General features: G+C 45.0%; 1 protein-coding gene across 1 annotated transcript in view; it reads right to left on the bottom strand.

The window, feature by feature from the left end:
• Positions 1–16922: 16922 nt before the first annotated feature.
• Positions 16923–21239, bottom strand: part of CBX1 (chromobox 1) — an 86299-nt gene continuing 81982 nt past the window's right edge. Inside the window, exon 5 of the mRNA XM_082271879.1 lies at positions 16923–17307. Coding sequence (XP_082128005.1) covers positions 17163–17307 — 145 coding nt within the window. The 3' untranslated portion in view covers positions 16923–17162. The remainder of the gene's footprint in view (positions 17308–21239) is intronic.

The raw sequence follows: 21239 nt of genomic DNA on the forward strand, positions 1-21239 counted from the left end.
AAGAGCAGTATTCTATGCATTTCGGGCAATTTTTCCCTTTTTGGTTGTTTTGTACAGCGTGCATTGGCCCTTATCCTTTTGACGAAACAACTGACTCAATCCATGCTTTTTTAACCACTCGCTGACCACGCTATAGCCAAAAGACTTGGTCGTCTAGTTCTCGGAGGGCGTCTATTGACCGATATTAACAGATCGAGGTAAAGTGCCAATCACAGTGGCCCTTTACCATATAATCAGTTCTGTCCAATCACAGCTGATCCCATGTAAACAAATGCCGGTTATCGGCATTTCTTTTCCTCAACGCTGGCACATTGTAAGGAAAAGAAAGCCGATAATTGGCTCTCCTGTGACAGCACACAATTATACTGATAATCTGATCATTAGTGCAGCCTCATCAGTGAAGAAGAAAAATTACTAGTAAAATTTTATAACAATTTTAATCTTTTTTTGGTCTTCTCTCATTTGTTTAGCAAAAATAAACACAGTGGTGATCAAATACCACCAAAAGAAATCTGTAAAAAAAAAAAATCTATAGAAATTTCATATGGGTACAGTGTTGTATGGTTGTGCAATTTATTATTCAAAGTGCGACCGCACTAAAAGCTGGGATTTGGCCTGGGCAAGAAGGAGGTGAAAGTTCCCAGAAGGGCAAGTGATTAAAGATAAAGGTCTGTGATAAACAAGGCCAGCTCCATCTGGGTCATCTTATCATACAATTTAAAGTATAACTAAAGGCAAAACATAATTTTTTAGGTTAGATAAGACTTGGGGAGATTACACCTGTGAGGTTTCTACTGCTCTCGGTTCCCCCACTGGAGAGTAATGGGCCATACACACTATAAGATTTTCTGAAGACTTTTTCCTTTAGACTTACCAAAACCATATAATATGAGGTCAAACCTAAACACTTTCAATTTGTATGCAATCTGGCAGGCCCTTGCACTACATAGAAAAGGTAAATCTGAAGGAAATCTAACCACAAAAGTTGGATAGTGTGTATCCAGCTTAAGGCCCCTTTCACACGGAGTGGACCGTATTGCGATCCACTCCGGTCCGAATATCTTCCCACCTGTTTGTGGATTATATACGGACATAATGCATGACTATGTGAATGACCATCCGCTGACATCCGATTTTGCGTCCTTTCCGTTTTTTAAACGGAAGAAAAAATAGGGTTCTGTTCTGTTCCAAAAAACGGAACAGAACTGAAAGGACGCAAATCTGATGTCAGCGGATGATCATCCGCTGACATCCGCAATCCCATTGATATGCATTATGTCCGTATATCACCTGCAAACAGATGGGGTGATATACGGACATATGGAATGCCCGTGTGAAAGGGGCCTAACCCTTTCTATTTGTTCTTTGTTCCAGTATTACAGAGGGGAAAGTAAAAGAAAATCCCAAGTTGTGGGCTGTCACCAGAAATGGAATCTTCCAATGGGGATACTAGTTCTAGTGACAAGACATTCACTCTAACTCTGTTTGGCTATGGGGCAGGAAGTTAAAGGAAGTCCTCAATTGGACACAGATGGCAACCGCTACCTCTTCTATCCAAAATGAGGGGGAAAATGTTGTTTTGCCTTCAGTGCTAATCTATTTTTTTGCATATTAGATTTTCCTGAAAAATTGGGTAAAAGCAAATGTTATTTCCAGATGTGATAATGGTTCAGGGTATTAGAAGCTGCATATTCAAATTTAGAATGTTTTTTCTGTGATATTATCTGGCTGCTTGTGTTCTGCAGCAATGTAAAAAAATGAATTGTTAGCAAATCCATGTGTACCTGACATAACAATTGAAAAGTGCTTCACAGCCTCTTCTGTACCAAAATACAGAGGTGTTAAACTTCAAGCCATGGATACCTATGAGGATTTGGTGATCATGTTAGTACACAGACATCTGTATAAAAAGTAACCTAATGGAGCACCTGGAGGTATTGGGTGATCACAGTGAATTTGAGTCAAGATAAACCTAAGACTTTTTAATATTGAATCAATTAAATGGAGAAGTAGACTGCTCTTGTTCCTTCAGAAAAGAGTATATCGCTCCGATGCCTCACGTGTGGCATGTGATTACTGGAATAATGAGCCTGAATGTAACTTTCATCACAACGGGGAAATCATTCTTCCATCTCTGTCTGACTCCAGTATCTCTCTAACTTCCCTTCATTGCCTGATGGTCCACGGAAAAGGGAACCGGCTTCTTGCACTCCTGTTTTTAGGAGGCTTGAAGAGATCATTGTCCAAGCTCAAAGGACCAAGTTCCTGTCAGGTGCACACTACTAGATCAATAAGTCGCTCTTGGGCCTTGCATGGGTGCTCAACCTGTGGCCCTCCAGCTGCTGAAGAACTGCAAGTCCCATGAGGCATTGCAAGGCAGAGAGTTACAAGCATGACTCCCAAAGGCAGAGGCCTGATGGGACTTGTAGTTCTGCAACAGCTGGAGGGCCACAGGTTAAGTACTTACGCAAGCATCTGTTTATTACGTCCCAGATTTGCTATACTGCCAGATGGTCTTCTTTGCACAAGTTTTACCATTGGCCTCATCTGTTGCCAGCATTGGGTGTAAGATCTTTTTCTGGCACCAGTTTGATTCTGTTTGTTGTGGGGACATTCACATTTTAAAATGTTCAGTGTTTCCTATCCCTTAGTTAGACTGCATTTGAACATCCCAAATTAACTTCATCCTGTCTTTTTTTTAATTTTTTTTGTACTTCCTGTATAATCCATTTCTTGAAGGGACACAAAACCCCCACCCCCTTTGCAATCCACCCTTAAGTACTGCTTTTCTACAAAACTGAATCATGCTGGCAGTTGGATTGGTTGGCTGGTCAACCGCTTTTTTGTTTGCCATTGTCCAAATCCTCCTGTATAACCTAAGTATCTCAGATTAACTAAATTCTGTGTCCCTTAATGAACTTCAAGAAGTGGATTTTAGGTTTAGTACAAAAAAAAAAATCTCAGTTCTTTAGAAGGTCAGCAATAGCAGCTTACATGTCCTATAAAAGGTGAAGTAATTTTATTATTTGTGCTATAAAGCAATAGTATCCCTGGGGTTAAAATGTATTTCCATGTTGGCAGTCAGATTTGAGAAAACCCCACTTCTGTGTTCCCATTCACACTGCATGTTTAAAAAAAAAGAAATATATATATATACACAGTACAGACAAAAAGTTTGGACCCACCTTCTCATTCAACGAGTTTTCTTTATTTTCATGACTATGAAAATTGTAGAGTTACACTTCAAGAGGTAGTCGCCTGAAATGATTTTCACTTCACAGGTGTGCCCTGTCAGGTTTAATAAGTGTGATTTCTCGCCTTATAAATGGGGTTGGGACCATCAGTTGTGTTGTGAAGAAGTCAGGTGGATACACAGCTGATAGTCCTACTGAATAGACTGTTAGAATTTGTATTATGGCAAGAAAAAAGCAGCTAAGTACAAGAAAACGAGTGGCCATCATTACTTTAAGAAATGAAGGTCAGTCAGTCTGAAAAATTGGAAAAACTTTGAAAGTGTCCCCAAGTGCAGTCACAAAAACCATCAAGCGCTACAAAGAAACTGGCTCACATGCGGACCGCCCCAGGAAAGGAAGACCAAGAGTCACCTCTGCTGCGGAGGATAAGTTCATCCGAGTCACCAGCCTCAGAAATTGCAGGTTAACAGCAGCTCAGATTAGAGACCAGGTCAATGGCACACGGAGTTCTAGCAGCAGACACATCTCTAGAACAACTGTTAAGAGGAGACCGTGTGAATCAGGCCTCCATGGTAGAATATCTGCTAGGAAACCACTGCTAAAGAAAGGCAACAAGCAGAAGAGACTTGTTTGGGCTAAAGAACACAAGGAATGGACATTAGACCAGTGAAAATCTGTGCTTTGGTTTGATGAGTCCAAATTTGAGATCTTTGGTTCCAACCACCGTGTCTTTGTGCGACGCAGAAAAGGTGAACGGATGGACTCTACATGCCTGGTTCCCACCGTGAAGCATGGAGGAGGTGTGGGGGTGCTTTGCTGGTGACACTGTTGGGGATTTATTCAAAATTGAAGGCATACTGAACCAGCATGGCTACCCCAGCATCTTGCAGCGGCATGCTATTCCATCCGGTTTGCGTTTAGTTGGACCATCATTTATTTTTCAACAGGACAATGACCCCAAACACACCTCCAGGCTGTGTAAGGGCTATTTGACCAAGAAGGAGAGTGATGGGATGCTGCGCCGGATGACCTGGCCTCCACAGTCACCAGACCTGAACCCAATCTAGATGGTTTGGGGAGAGCTGGACCGCAGAGTGAAGGCAAAAGGGCCAACAAGTTCTAAGCATCTCTGGGAACTCCTTCAAGACTGTTGGAAGACCATTTCAGGTGACTACCTCTTGAAGTGTGACTCTACAATTTTCATAGTCATGAAAATAAAGAAAACTCTTTGAATGAGAAGGTGTGTCCAAACTTTTGGTCTGTACTGTATATATATTACCACCTGGGTGCTTCTTAGGAGAAGGCCTCAATGCTGACTGGATCAGCTTCCTCTCATTAAAGCCTCATACACACAATCAGATTATCAGATGAATATTTGTCTGTATTTTGCATGCTAGTCTCATATCGAAAGTGAAGAGGCTACTCAACATACAAAAATTTTCCATAGGACAGAATACAACTTCCGAAGTGATGCCGACGTGTTGAATCGCTTTGTACCGGTTTCTTTTATTTCCGAGCATGCGTAGTCTTGCTCTTACGATTTTTTTTTTTACAAACCCAGTACCAATTACAACAAAAATTAGAATTTATGTTCAGGTACGATAAAAATGTCATAGCCTACACCTTCAGCTTTTGTTACATTAAAAGTCAGAATTTTGTTACATTAAAAGTCAGAATTTTGTTACATTAAAAGTCAGAATTGGCGGTCAAAAGCACTATACCAACGATCAGAAAATTGGCAGATCGTTCGTGGTATGAAATTTTACTTCTGATTTTCTTATCGTGTGTACAAGTCTTTACATACAATGCATGAGGCCAACTTCTTAATCTTTACCCCTTTGTTAAGGCAGATAGAGTTCAAATCTACTGATAATGAGCTCTGCCAATATAGTATAGACAGGGATAATTATGACACACCATTCCCCAGCCCGCTCATAAAGAACGAGAGAAACGTAGGTATTTTCATTGCTGGGGTTATCAGAAAAAAAGTATGAAATGGTAAGCAGTATTTTTTAATTATTATTATTATTTTTTTAAGATAAGCCATGTGAATGGGAACATAATATGAGGTAAGTATCATCCCAACTGGCTGCAAAAGTAAAAATTCACAAGAAAAGAAAAAGAGCTAGTTCTAGTCTAATGCTTCATGTAGCTGTACTAGAAGCGGAATTTTTGTTTTGCTTGATAAAAAAAAAAATAGTATCGTAATTCATATTCTGCCAGAAGAAACTGATCCCATTTCCCACTATGAAGCCATGCACTGACTTGGTGACTCAAGAGCAGGTGGCAGGATTTCCCCATTGAGTCAAATTACAGCGAAACAGAAGATTCCCAGCTGTTCTGGGAAAGCGTCTGTTGCAGGTATGTGAACAGTGAATGCATTCTGTGTCAAGCGTCTATCCACCCACAGCATAGATAGCGGCAGCAGCTGAGACAGAGTAATTCAATCCTCTAATGTAACCCCCCCCCCCAATCAGAATATATACCATCACCCACACACACATAGCAGAAATGGCAAAGCCCCAGGTTCCTGGTGAAACAACTAGCAGCATTGCTATTGTGTGCGTCCACAAAATGACAACTTTTCACTGTGTAAGTAAAGGCCATACATCATGCATTATATCATAGCCTCTTAACTGCTCACATAACTTTTTTTTTTTCCTACATAAATGCTCCATAAAAACATTTGACAGCCTACCTAATGTTAGAATGAAACCTAGCACCGTGTAGTAATAAATTACAGCTGCAAACACTCCCTGCGTGGGGCACATGCCTGGGACACCACTTCATCAGTTTAATATAAAGGATTTCACAATTTAATCCAACAGGCAAAGCACATGAGCAGCACTGAAAATAATCAGTCTATATCATTGGAGAGGATCTCTGGGATGTTTGGATACAAAGCTTTACATAAAAGACTATTTCTCTTTTGTTCATTGACTGACACAGCTCCTGATCTTCTTAACTATTGGGTTATACTGGCCCCTACAGGAGTAGGACTCTAGGCAGAAAAAAAGTCTGGCTACGCCTATGGGCAGTCCCAGGTCGTATATATACTCCCTCCCTCTGCTATAGGTACTACTTTTTTTTCTGCCTAATCAGGAGTAGGGACCTAGTTACTTGCTGGGATCTCTGGTCCTGGGAATTTTTTTCTCCTGGTTTTTTTCCCTGTGAGATCTACAATCAACTGCGGGACTGGGCAACGGGCTGGTTAATCTAGATCCAGTGGTCTCCCCAGCCTGGCCATCGAGCGCGCACAGACCTCATCTCCGCGCTAGGTTGGCCGGGACAGCCCCACCGGACGGTGGCTGGCCTGTGAGTTAGATGCCTCGCGAGGTTGCATATGACCAGGTCTTGACTCAAGTCACAGTGTTCCTCCTGGCCGACAGCCCCCCCCCCCTATTTCGATTGCGAGAGGTTGTCTGGAGCGGTGCCCCCCTGGTTCCTGTTATGGTGAGTAGCTGTCCCCCCTCTCCCCCTGGAGGGTATTGGGGTGGACGTGGGCCCCTCAGGATGGTCAGACTCCCAGGTTCCCCTCCTCATTAGGCACCCCCTTCATCTGTCCACCCATCCTACCCCCCCCTTCCACTTATGCTGGGGCTGTGTGGGTGGTCTGGTCCACCTCCTGGGGTTGGGGCAGGACGCTATGCTGTCAGGGGTGGGCCAACGGCAATCGGCTGTGCTGGGAAGGGGTGGGTGTGTTGTACCTGGTGGTGAACCTGCAAGGGTCCCCCGCCCTGCCTGGGCCTGTCCTTGAGGCATAGGGATCTCTCTTGGGTGCCTTAATTTTCTTGTAGCCTGTGTGCTCAATGCACGGTGGCCATGTTTATGTAGTCTGGTGGCCATTTTGCAGTGTTTTGCTATTGAAAATTGCGGCGGCCATGACAGTGGAGCCCTCGGACCATGATTTCGGCAGTGGGAGCCCCTCCTTTTGGGGAACGGGCTGGTATTGGCCGCCTTCCCCTGCCTCATCTGTCTTCTCAGATCCTAAATCGAGCACCATGGATGTGGGTCACCCTGCTGGGTCTGCGTCTACGCGCCCTGAATCCTCAGATAGTGAGGAATCCTCCCCTTAAGCAACCGTGCATGAAAAGGTGCTGGTGGATGCACTGATTGTTATCTGTGCTTGAGACTTCAAGTTGGAGGATGCAGCAGCGGCTGCAATGGAGGCACAGGTTCGCTTTGGCACTCACGAGCCATCCAGAGCTTTAAAAGAAGTTCCCTTTCCCCTCCTATTTTGAAAGAAATGTCACTGAAGAGTGGGGACAACCAAAGCGTCCCCTTGGGGTCCCTAAGCGAGTTGCTAGGCAATACCCCTATGAGGAGTCCCTTCTTAAGAAGTAGACTGTTCCACCGGTGGTGAACACTCCGATTTCCAGAAAAATATAAGGCAACCATGACTGCGGATGAAGAGTCCCCGGCCTTTGAAGACCCAGCTGACAGGAAGGCAGAGGCTTTGGCCTGCAATTTGTACACCCTGGCTGGTTCGGCACTGAGGTTGATTTAACCATTGCCCTGGTGTTACAGACTCTGACCGACTGGGCTAAGCTTTTACCCCGTGACCTGGAGAGGAAGTAGTACCCCCCCTGCCTTTGCTAAGCTGGCGTACAAGCTGGTCCAGGGGCTGCAGTTTATCTGTGATGCCTCTTTGGATGCAGCTCCCCTAATGGCTCGGCTCTCTGTTTCGGCAGTGGTCCTTATGCGTGTCTTTTGACTTAAATGCTGGTCTGCGGACCAGACTACTAAAAAGGCCTGGACTGATCTTTCCTTTCAAGGAGCTCATCTGTTTGGTGCTACCCTGGTTGGCATCATTAAAGCTCACACAGAGGGGAAGAGTACCTTTCTTCCGCAGGCTACTAAGAGCAAGGACTCTCGGCTCATACGAAGTTGTTCTGTCCCTCAGGGTCCATTGATATGGGATCAGAGCCCTTCGGGGCCTTCTCTGGAGGATCCAAGCGAACTTGGTCTGGCAAGTCAGGAGTAGGCTTCTCTAGACCCACGGACAAGACCCCTTCAGCAGGAAGGTGCACCCTCACCCGTATCTGGGGTGGGGGGGGGATGTCTTCGCTGGTTCCCGGACACTGGACTCCCCTGGTACAAGAACAGGTGGGTCCGCGAGGTAATTTGTTCCGGCTACAAGATCGAGTTTCGGTAAGGTTCTTCCGACGTGCAACTGTCCCCGGTCGGCCTACAGGCTCTTTTTGGGGAGATGCAGGACCTTTTTACTTTACGGGAGATGGTCCCGGTTCAGACTTCGGAACGTTTACAGGGGTTTTACTCAAGCCTGTTTACAGTCCCCAGGAAGGAAGGCAAGGTGCATCCAATTCTGGACCTCAAGGCACTGAACTGCTTTGTGCGGATGCAGAAGTTCAGAATGGAGTTCGTTCGCACAGTGGTGGCTTCCCTGCATCAGGAGGATTTTCTTATCTCCATTGACATAACGGACGCTTACCTTCACATTCCAATATGTGGCGGTCTCAAGGGCTTCCTCCGCTTTGCTGTTGGAGAGGAGCATTATCAATTTGTGGCGTTACCTTTTGGCCTCAGGCCTTCTCCTTGGGCCAACACTTTCGTGAAGACCCTGGAGCCAGCATTGTTTTGCCAATGGGGGATCGCGGTACTGGGCTACTTGGACATCCTCCTTCTGCGAGCGGAGTCTCCGACTGCTCTGGTGGAAAACACCATACAAGCTTGAGGGAGTTTGGCTGAATTCTGAATTTTCAGAAGTCTGCCCTGCTCTGGTTCCATCCACAAGCTTGACTATCTGGGTCTGACTCTGAACTCAGCCTTAGCCAGAGTGCTCCTTCCTCTGGACAAACTCTAGAAACTACAGGCTGCAATTTGTCTCCAGCAGATGGTCATCCCTCCGTACTTGCATGCGGGTGCTGGGCCTGATAGTGTCTACCTTAGAGCGGTTCCATTTGCACAGTTCCACACGAGGTCCCTGCCAGGGAGATTCTGGCCAAATGGGACAAGAATTCATAGTCTCTGGACAACCAGACCATGCTGAGCCAGGGAACAAGAGTCCCTGATATGGTGGCTTCGTTTTTCGGCTGGGAAAATGTTTCCTCCCCCTGTATTGGACATTGGTCACCGCGGATGCCAGCCTGTCCGGTCGGGGTGGCGTCCTCTGCAAATATTCTGCTCAGGGGATCTGGACACCTGAAGAGTCCAGTCTACTGATCAATGTCTTGAAAATCTGAGCGATCAGACTGCCTGGAACATTGGAAGGATAATCTTTAGGGATGTCCAGTGCGTATTTAATCGAACAATGCCATGGCTGTGGCTTATGTCAGTCGCCAGAGGGGCATAAGAAGTGTCCTGGGGGCTCTGGAGGTAGCTGGCTTTCAAAGGTGGGCAGAACAGTTTGTTTCAGCCCTCTTCGCCATACACTTTCACAGGGTGGAAAATTGAGAGGCGGATTACCTCAGTCGGCAGGCGTTGGAGCAAGTGGAGTTGTCCCTTCATCCGGAGGGGCATCCCCGAGGTAGATATGTTGGCTTCCTGGCTCAACAGAAAGGTGCAGAGGTTTGTGACTCGAACATGGGTTCCTCTGGCGGACGCCACAGATGCTCTGGTGGCCCTGTAGGGTCAGTATTGTCTGATTTACGCCTTCCCTCCTGTGAAGCGTCTAACAAGACTTCTATGCAGGATTGAGGCAGAAGGGTCGGTCATCTTAGTGGCCCCGGACTGGCCTCGCCAGGCTTGGTACGCCGATCTGGTGCGGCTGGTCACCTACGTTCCTTGGAAGCTTACTCTCAGGGAGGGTCTGCTGTCCCAAGGACCAATCTTCCTTCCTGCTTTACAGTCATGAGTCAGTGTTTCCAACGCTGTTATAAGCTAGGAAACCTACTTCTGGGAAGATCTACCATTGTACGTGGAAGATGTACATTGCGTGGTGCGAGTCTGAGGTTCATCCTCGCTCCTGTTCGGTTCTTGGCTTTCCTTCAAGGGGGGGTTGTGTAGAAACTGGCCTTGAGTGCTATCAAGGGTCAGATGTCGGCCTTATTTCAACAGCCCTTGGCCACATACTCCCTGGTGCGTACTTTTCTTCAGGGAGTTAGGCATTTGACACCTCCAGTGCGGTCTCTGTTGCCACTTTGGGACCTCGATTTGGTGCTCTGTCCTTCAGAAGCTTCTTTTTTTAGAACCTTCAGGCGATTCTCCTGCTTACGCTGTCCCAGAAGGTGGCTTTTTTGGTGGCCTCACCTCTGCACGCAGGGTGTGTCGGAATTGGCAGCATTATCCTGTCGTTCACCTTACTGGTGGTTCACAGTGATTAGGTGTTTCTTCGCCCTTTCCTCAGGTTGTCTCCGATTTTAATTTCAATAAAGACTTTGTGTTGTCTTCCCTGTGTCCCAGGCCAACACAGAAGGAAATTGCTTTGCATTCCTTGAATGTGGACCGGACAATAAGGGTGTACCTGGCAGCTACGGAGTCTTTTAGGTAGTCAGATTCACTATTTGTGCTAATGGATGGGCCTCAGAAAAGGTTGTCCGTTTCCTCTGCGACCATTTCCCAATGGATCAGACCCATGGTGGTTCAGGTCTATTCCATCCAGGGTCAGGTTCCTCCTTCTCTGTCAAAGCGCATTCTACTCTGGCGCTCAGTGCCTCCTCCTGGGCTTTTAGTCATCAGGCGTTAGTGACGCAGGTTTGCAAGGTGGCCTCCTGGTCATCGGTGCACACTTTCACGCGTTCTATAAAGTGGATCTGTTGGCATCTGGGGATGCTTCCGTTGGATACAAGATTTTTGCAGGATGCTGATTAAAGGATCTGGGCCTCTTTGAGGGTGTATTGTTTTTTCAGGTGAGCTCCAGTTGTTTTGGTTGAGTTCCTGTTTACCTGGTTGGTTATAGTTAGCCTTGGGAGTTTCTTTTCGCTGTTCCCACCCCTCATCTCTAAAACTGCTTTGGGACGTCCCAATGGTAAAGAAGAGCAGGAGCAGTGTTCCTCAATGATCAAAAGAGAAAATTGGATTTTTGACTTATCGCAAAATCCATTTCTCTGATGTTCATTGTTGGACACAGCACCCACCCCTCTGTGGAGTTGTAATTCTTCTGACACTGCTTGTAACAGAACTGAGTACCTATGGCAGAGAGAGGCAGTATACCCCCTGGGACTGCCCAGTGTCCTACTCCTGTAGGGGGCAGTATAACCCATTGGTTAAGAAGATGAGGAGCTGTGTCCGTCAGTGAACATCAGAGAAATGGATTTTACGGTAAGTCAAAAATCCCATTTTACCCTCCCCTGCCTTTTGGACTGTTTCACCCTTTGCAGTATAAGGTTCCATTCACACTTGCAAACACAGCCATTAGCAAGTCGATGCAGTAGACCCAGCTGGGGTTTCTGGTGACAAGCTGAGGGCAATAGCCTCAATTGAAAGCAAAGTGAGGCTGACAGCTCCTGCAGCTATTCATGGTAGCTCGCATGTACTTATGCAGTGAGTACCTGTGAATGATCGGACCTGGACGCAAATTGCGCCCAGGGCCTATCATTCGCAGTTTATTGCTGCTTAACTGCTTGTTTTCCGTCCACAGCCTATAAACGGCGGACAGGAAGCACTGCCAATGCAGGCTAATATACCTGTACATCAGTCCGCATCAAAAGCTCACAAAGTGCGCACCCGACGATCCATGTGTCACCCAGACACAGCGGATTACATGGCGTTTTACCATGTGATTGCTGTGTCCAATCACATAGTAAACAACCTAAAGTAAAATATCTGTTCTCTCTCTGAGCAGAGAGAACCGATGCTGCAGCCTGTGAGTGTGCAGAAGCCTGTCAGGCTCCATGTACATCCACAGACAGATTGCAGTGCCAGCCTGCCCAAATCAAATGTAAATAAACAGCAACCAGCCCCTGTCAACTGTCCCATTGCTCTCAATAACACTGCCGTACACCATACCAGCTTCCTGCTCAGAATAGCCGAATACATTTCAGCCTAAATTTATGAAGAAAGATTTTATTTGCACAATTTTAAGCACAAAAATTAAGCAAAAAAATGTTTTTGGTATCCCAGTGGTGATTAAATACCACCAAAAAAAAAAAAATGAAAAAAGAAGATACAAATTTCATATGGGTACAGTTTTTCATGACTGAGCAATTGTCACTCAAAGTGTGACAGTGTTGAAAGCTGAAAATTGGCCTGGACTGAAAGGGGGAGACAGTGGCTAACCACTTCAATACTGGACACTTTCATGCCCTTCCAGGCCCAGGCCAATTTTCAGCCTTTAGCGCTCACACTTTGAGTGACAATTAGTCATGCAAAACTGTACCCAAATTACATTTTTTTTTGTTCACAGAAAGATTACTTTTGGTGGTGTTTAATCACCACTGGATTTACTGGATTTTCTAATAAACGAAGACTGAAAATTGAGAAAAATAATCTTTCTTCATTAATTTAGATCAAAGTGTATACGTATATACTGCTTTATTTCTTTGGTAAGCATAACCCAAATTAGTGTATATTATTTAGTCTGTAGGAAAGTTATAGCGTCCACAAGATATATATATATATATATATTTGAAAAACTATCAATCCTGATTGACTTGAAAACATCAGGACAGTACAAATACTTTCCAAATGACCCCTTTTTGGAAAGTAGATAATCCACGATATTTATTAACCACTTGCCGACTCGCCCAGGAGCCTGTAGGGGGCGAGCTCCCACCCCAGCTCGTTCACGGGCATCCCCGCGCGAGTGACCTGCGGCTCCGATGTCTGCTGGCCACTCGCAATCGCCCGCTGGAGGTGGTGGCTGATGTAAACAAAGCAGTCTGTCATTCTCCCTGATCTAACTGCAGAGATCATACGATCCTGCTATGTAGGAACGTATGTCTCTGTGGTTACATCATAAGCCACGCCCCTAGGGACACACTTAACCCCTTGATCACTAATAAAGTTAACCCCTTCCCTGCCAGTGTCATTTTTACAGTAACAGTGCATATTTATAGCACTGATTACTGTAGTAATGTCACTGGTACCCCCAAAAGTGTCAAAAATGTTTGTCAGGGGTCCGATCTGTCCGCCACAATGTCGCAGTCCCGCAAAAAAAAAAAAAAATGCAGATCACCGCCATTACTAGTTAAACATAAAAATTACCTAAATCTTTCCCTTTGTTAGTAAACGCAATAACTTTTGCGCAAACCAATCAAAATGCGCTTATTGTGATTTTTTTTACCAAAAATATGTAGCAGAAAACAAATTGGCCTAAAATGTTAACAAATTTTGATTTTTACATTTTTTTGGGGAAATTTCATATAAAAAAAAAAAGTGAAAAATAATTATTTTTTCAAAATTGACGCTTTTTTTTGTTTATAGCGCAAGAAATTAAAATCGCACAGGTGACCAAATACCACCAAAAGAAAGCTCTGTTTGTGGGGGAAAAAAAGGACATCAAATTTCATTTGGGTACAGCGTCGCACGACCGCGCAATTGTCTGTTAAAGTCACGCAGTGCCGAATCACAAAATAGGCCCTGGTCTTTTGAGCAGCCAAATCCTCCGGGGCTTAAGTGGTTAAGAGGCATGGTGCAATTTTTTTTTTTTGAAAATTAAAAACATTTTGTTTTTTTTTTCACAATTTTATTATTTTTTTTTTTTACATTCGGTCATTGGTTCAGTACAGCATCAACATACAGTATCTCACAAAAGTGAGTACACCCCTCACATTTTTGTAAATATTTTATATCTTTTCATGTGACAACACTGACGAAATGACACTTTGCTACAATGAATAGTGAGGGTACAGCTTGTATAACAGTGTAAATTTGCTGCCCCCTCAAAATAACTCGACACACATTCAAAAATATCTAAACCACTGGCAACAAAAGTGAGTACACCCCTAAGTCAAAATGCCAAAATTGGGCCCAAAGTGTCAATATCTTGGGCATGGAGTTCACCAGAGCTTCACAGGTTGCCGCTGGAATCCTCTTCCAACTCCTCCATGACGACATCATGGAGCTGGTGGATGTTAGAGACCTTGTGCTCCTCCACCTTCCATTTGAGGATGCCCCACAGATGCTCAATAAGGTTTAGGTCTGGAGACATGCTTGGCCACTCCATCACCTTTACCCTCAGCTTCTTTAGCAAGGCAGTGGTCATCTTGGAGGTGTGTTTTGGGTCATTATGTTGGAATAATGCCCTGGGGCCCAGTCTCCAAATGGAGGGGATCATGCTCTGCTTCAGTATGTCACAGTACATGTTGGCATTCATGGTTCCCTCAATGAACTGTAGCTCCCCAGTGCTGGCAGCACTCATGCAGCCCCAGACCATGACACTCCCACCACCATGATTGACTGTAGGCAAAACACACTTGTCTTTGTACTCCTCACCTGGTTACTGCCACACACGCTTGTCACCATCTGAACCACATACGTTTATCTTGGTCTCGTCAGACCAAAGGAAGTGGTTCTAGTAAACCATCTCCTTTGTCTTACTGTTTGCAGGCTTTCTTGTGCATCATCTTCAGAAGAGGTTTCCTTCTGGGATGACAGCCATGCATGCAGACCAAATTTGATGCAGTGTGTGGCGTATGGTCTGAGCACTGACAGGCTGACCCCCACCCCCTTCAACCTTTGCAGCAAAGCTGGCAGCACTCATATGTATTTTTCCCCCCAAAAAAACCTCTGAATATGACGCTGAGCACGTGCACTCAATTTCTTTGGTCGACCATGGTGAGGTCTGTTCTTAATGGAACCTGTCCTGTTAAAACGCTGTATGGTCTTGGCCACCGTGCTGCAGCTCAGTTTCAGGGTCTTGGCAATCTTCTTATAGCCTAAGCCATCTTTATGTAGAGCAAAAATTATTTTTTTCAGATCCTCAAAAGTTCTTTGCTATGAAGTGCCATGTTGAACTACCAGTGACCAGTATGAGAAAATAAGAGCGATAACACCAAATATAACACACCTGCTCCCCAGTCACACCTGAGACCTAACACTAACAAGTCACATGACACCGGGGAGGGAAAATGGCTAATTGGGCCCAATTTGGACATTGTCACTTAGGGGTGTACTCACTTTTGTTGCCAGCCGTTTAGACATTAATGACTGTGAGTTATTTTGAGGGGACAGCAAATTTACACTGTTATACAAGCTGTACACTTACTACTTTACATTGTAGCAAAGTGTCATTTCTTCAGTGTTGTCACATGAAAAGATATAATAAAATATTTACAAAAATGTGAGATGAATTCACTTGTGAGGTACTGTGTAACTGGTGTGGCGGTGATTAGGGACAGTAACTGGTGACAGTAGGTTAATTCAATTTTTTAACGTACTGTGACTACAGCAATACAGTGTTACCATAGTGACACTGTACTCTGGTGAGATGATCAGGATTTTTTTTTTTAAACACACTTTTGATTGCTTATAACTGTGAGAACTGTTATAAGCAACCATTTTTTTATGAATGGCATCTATTCATCCAGTGTATACGATTGCGAAGCTGTGATTGGCCAAAGCTATCACATGGTACAGAGGCACTGAGATTGATCCTGTCTGTACCGTACCATGTGATCCTCTCCAGTGTACCACCTCCTCTCTGTAGTCTTGCCATAACTACCTCCAGTCCCACAGCAGCAAGTCGTAGCTCCGCATGAACCTTGGCAGAGCATGTATAATGCACCTGCAATGCAATGATTCTGGATGAAATGCTCTGCAGGCTTCAATGCAAATAAAAATAAAGTAGTAAATGCACATTGATCAATGTTGCTGCATTTATTACTTTTTTCAAAACATGGAATAACTCCCGCTGCTTATTGAATTAACCCTAATGTGCAGATATATGTAGACTGCTTGTAAAGAAAGACCCCTGTACTCCACCAGTTCAGCATTTTTTTGGAAAACAGGTTTGTACACCACACTGCTAAATTAGGTTATCCATCCACAGAATAAAGGTTTTAAAAAGGCAAAGGGTTAAAAAAAGCAAATATTTTATAAATCTAAAAGTTTTATTAGGACGACTGACCGACAAAATGTGTTTTGATTTACATTTTAATAAAAGTCCTCACAGAATCCTAAAACACATGCTAAAAAAAAAATTAAAATAAAAAAATAAAATAAAAAAAATACTAAAAAGACAGGTTTATACAGTTATTCTTTACAGGATCCCTCATTGAGACCAGAACCGTCAGGGCTCCCGTTTGGAAAGTTTGAAAGAGATTTTAAAAAAAGAATGTTTATGGGAGGCTCATAAAAGTCCCCCTGAACTAATCAGCTGGGATTAGCAACATTCTGGTTCATGGGAACCCTATAATACTGAGGAAATGTGGAGGCTGCCATTATCAACCTAGGCTTAAAAAAAAAATGCAAGTTCCCTGGCTTTGGCAGTCTAGTGGCACAAATACCTTCTATGGCCTTAGAGTGGTATCCCATACTTTCTACAAGTACCTTCTATGTTACTTATCCAAAGTAAGTATGCAGATTGAGAGTTGACCAGGATCTGATCTGCATACTTGCCAACTGCCATTTTTGGTAGGTGGCCAACAATGCCAGCTTCACATTTCAGAACCCTCCCATCCCCCTTCCCATTTACTCAGTTGTAGTCTAGCTTTGTTAAGGGCTCAGTGGTGTTAAAAAGATCACATAATTGATAAAACAGTATTGGAGCAACTGATGCTAATAGAAAGGATCCACTTTTTGGAACAGTAAATTTCTTAATAATTACATGATTAAAATACAAAAAGGGACACTTTCATTTTACCCTCCCACCCCCTTTATCTCAGAACCTTCTTTTACAAACATCACTAACAGCCAAACAAAACATGCTACTCAGTAAAAATGCAGAGTTTGTAACACTAGAGGGAAAGAGCAGGAGAAAATGTCTAGGGTGCAGTGTCTCCTGGGCTACACTCATGAAACACCATCTATGCAAGAAATACTGAATCCTGCAGACATTCTCACACCCCCCTTCCTGGGCTGATGAATGACCCACCATCCATCAATTGTAGTAATAGCTGTATGTGGCATTTAGCTTTTGTCTTCCTTTTTGTCATCATCTTCTGTTGGGTAAGAATGCCACGTGAGTCGCTCCTCATAGAACGAGATCACCACCTGGGGACACTTCACATTAGCTTCCTTTGCTGGGACAAGATCGGCTTCATCTGAGTTTTTCCTGTAGTAAACAGAGGGGATAAGCATTAATATCTAGGGGCAGGTAAGGGCAGTGAGAAGCACAAAATTATACAATTACAATAAAATGATATAGATAAGATGATGATAAGCAGCCACACTTGCTCTTGTAAAGCTGCATTTCTCAACTGCATTCCTTAAGTAACCCCAACAGCTCTTGTTTTGCAAGTTTCCCTCAGGTGAAACAGCTGTGATAATTATTAAGCCAACTATGCTGATTAAGCAAACTGTGCAAAGTTAAGGAAGTACTGAAAAAAATAGGTTTTTAATAGTACCTGTACATTACATATCCGAGAATAGTATAGCACACAGGAGTCTTTTGGTAGGGCTAAATGGCTGTTTCCTCCTTCTACATTCATCTTGGAGCTGCGCGCAGGCAGCGTATATAAGTGGATGCAGACTCAGCTGCTGCATGTCAAAATTTGACATGCGCACAGAAGCAAGTGCCTAGATCCAGACGCGAACTGTGTGCAGTTGGATCCATGTACCCACTCCTGCACGCATCATATTTTGACATGCGGCTGTGTCTGCAACCATTTCTCTAGGCTGCCTGTGCGCAGCTCCAAGGCAGATACAGACAGTGGGAAACAACAGCTCAGCACAAAGGACTGGTGTAAGGGCCCACCTGAGTCCTTCGACCAGTGGTCTCCAAACTGCAGTCCTTTGCTTGCCGTTATTTTGGGGCACTCATTACTCCTCCCACTGATATGAGACAGTATTCTGCTTACTGACAACAATAGAAGCGCTATTCCTCCCAATCACACCAGCGATGGGGCGCTATTCCTCCCAATCACGCCAGCGATGGGGCGCTATTCCTCCCAATCACGCCAGCGATGGGGCGCCATTTCTCTTCCCAATACCAAATGTGGTGATGTTTACCCCCACTGATGCCAGGAAAAATTTCCACTCCCACTGGCCACAGTCCCGGCCCCCTAAAGTCTGAAGGACAATAAACTGGCCCCATGTTTAAAAGTTTGGAGATTCCCGCATTAGACCATGGATTATATTCTGCTACCTTCAGGTGAATGGACGTTGGCAAAAGTTTTTTTGGGACTGCCCCACAGTATACTTATATAAACCCCCCTCCTCCTGGGAGACCAAGGTGATGGCAAAAACCAGCCTCAGCATTGAACCTGCCAAGGTGTAAAGGTATCAGACCAGAGCAACAGCTCTCTTGTCCACCTGGTCTTTAAAAGACTGGAAATCCTCCACCGTGTGGCTTTATTCAATTTGGAAACCTGAGAATCCACCACCGGTGGAACTGTCAGTTTCTTCAAAAGAGACTCTTAAAAAGGATACCTCCTAGTGAAACGCTTACGTATCTCAATCATGCGTTTTGGGGATCCTCACTGACTTGCGACAATCTCCTCGAAATAGGCAGGAAAGGGGAACACCTTAGTCACCTTGGATGGTCTGCGGGTACCAAATTGCACCGAAGTAGCATTAGCTGTGGCTTCCAATTTTAAAGTTTCCCGCACTGATGCAATCAGTGCCTCCACAAGCGCCTTTTAATGCGCGGCTGCAGTGGAAGAGGATTTGTCCTCACTGTCAGAGCACTCAGGGTGCGTTGGCACAGACCCAGTGGGTTGACTCCACGGCATGTCCGCAGCAGCCAAATCCACCCCAGAATCTGAGGAGGCAGTAGAGACAGGTGAAGGCAGAGGGTGCTTCTTGCTAGGCCGCTTTGAAATGGCCATATCTACTTTTGACACTGACTGCAGGACTGCCGCCATGACCGCCAGGGCAGACTGAGACCCAGAGGGTCCCGCAGCTTCTGAGAGTGGGTCAGGTGGGGACACGTGCTCCACAACCTCCAAGGTTAACCCGGAGGCCACCCTCAATATTGTGAAAAAAAAAAAAATGCAATAAAAAACCCCCTTCACAGTTGCAGCGGTAATACTACAAATCCCTGCGCACCAGGGGCGCTGCTATAGCAGAAAGAGGGAGCTGTACCCCACAGGGACTCACCATCAACTTAGGGAAGGATGCAGAGCACCATGCAGCGCAGGACCCCCAATGGCCCTCCAGGTATTTCTAGTCTGCCAGGGGGGCCTTAACAGGGACCCCTGCCATATATAAATTGTTTTGTGAGCCGCCGGCGGCTCGCTCCCTCCCCCCTCCAGCCCATCACCGCATGACACCCACACCTGAGAATAGCCTGCCCACCCCGGGGAGGGGGGACCAAGGGGGGGTAGGTGAGGGCAACTTGTGCAGGGGGACCCCGCTAATAATGGGGGGCACCATGAGGGAAGGAAGGGCAAATAGGCAGGCCTACCAACCCAAGGGAAGGGCTCGCATCCACCCCAACATTTTCCCAGAGGAGAAAGAGGGGGGATACTACTTACCAAACCTGAGAACCGGACGGGCACTATTCCAGGCAGTCCATCTTGGAATAGGGGTGCCCTGGCCAGAGGTACGCTGCGACTCAGGTTGTGACCAGGGCTATGCGTCTCCGCAAGGTGTTTCACTAGCCGGCCTGCCCTCTTCCAGTGGGGCTATGTCACGGCCAACCTAGCGCAGAGCCAAAGCTGGGTCGCGCTCACTGGCCAGACTGGGAAGACCGTAAGGATCTAGGATATCCAGTGCGTCGCCCAGTCTGGCAGTTGATTGTAATTCTCACAGGAACAGAAAATAATAAAAAAAATGTAATTTAAAAAGGAAAAAATGCCAGGAACAGAGATCCCAGCAAGGAACTAGGTCCTTACTTCTGACTAGGCAGAAAAAACTGAAGTCCTATAGCAGGAGGTGGGGAGGTATACTCCCTAAGACTGCCCTAGGGGCCTAGTCAAATTTGTTTCAGTTTAGTCCTACTCCTGTGGAGAGCAGCATAACCCAAGGGTCAAAGAGTAGGAACAAGTAGCAGAGAAAAAGACATCGGAGAAAGCATGGTGAAAGATTTGTTGTGTACTTCTATGAAGGACAAAGTGAAAGAAAAAGGCCAGGATGTCTTTGCCTAATGTGGTCCATTGGTATTGACATTGGTAATAGATTTCCCTCTCTGCTTACTTTAGTCAAGAGGTGGGGGTGATTTAATGCAAGCAAGGTTTTAAACAGGTCTGGTGGGCTTATAGGTAGAGGTCTGTTGCAAAGTGAAAGACCTGCAGCAGATAACTCCCTGAGGGGGAGAACTGATTCTATGGAGGCCCATAGATTAGGGAAGTGAGACTGATGATAGTGCGATGGGAACCCTTTTCCCTCAGGGCATCAAAACTATCAGAAGGGGTGAAAACCCTCTGAGTGGGGCCAGTCATTATATAAGGCCCACTCAGCTTGACCAAGAATAGGGAAAGGATTTTCTGGAATTTCCCTTTTCCTGCGTAAAAGAACATGTCGAATAGAATAAGAGATGAGCAGCACTAGGTGCATCCATATCCAGAGACTAAAAACACACTGCTTTATCCACTTGACCAGGCCATTTTTTACATATATACAGAACTTTAAGTGACAACTGCGCAGTCATGCAACGCTGTACCCAAATAAGATTTGTCTTTTTTTCCACACAAATAAAGCTTTCTTTTGGGGGTATTTGATCATCACTGCGTTTTTTATTTTTTGCGCAATAAACAAAAATAAACCGACAATTTTGGGGGAAAAAAAAAAAAATATTTACTTTCTGCTATAAAACACATCCATTAAAAAAAATGTAAATTGAAATACTTTTTTTTTTTTATACTAGAAATGGCGGTGATCACCAACTTATAGCGAGACTGAGATATTCTGGCAGACAATCGGACACTGACACTTTTTGGGAACCAATAACACTAATACAGTGATCAGTGCTAAAAATATGCACTGTTACTGTACCAATGACACTGACTGGGAAGGTGTTAAACATCTAGGGTGATCAAGGGGTTAAATGTGTGCCTAGCTAGTGTGTGTTTACCATGTGTGATTTTTTCACTAGGGGAAGAGGAG

Source organism: Pelophylax lessonae (genome assembly GCF_965119305.1).
Source record: "Pelophylax lessonae genome assembly, chromosome: 11".
Lineage (NCBI taxonomy): Eukaryota > Metazoa > Chordata > Amphibia > Anura > Ranidae > Pelophylax > Pelophylax lessonae.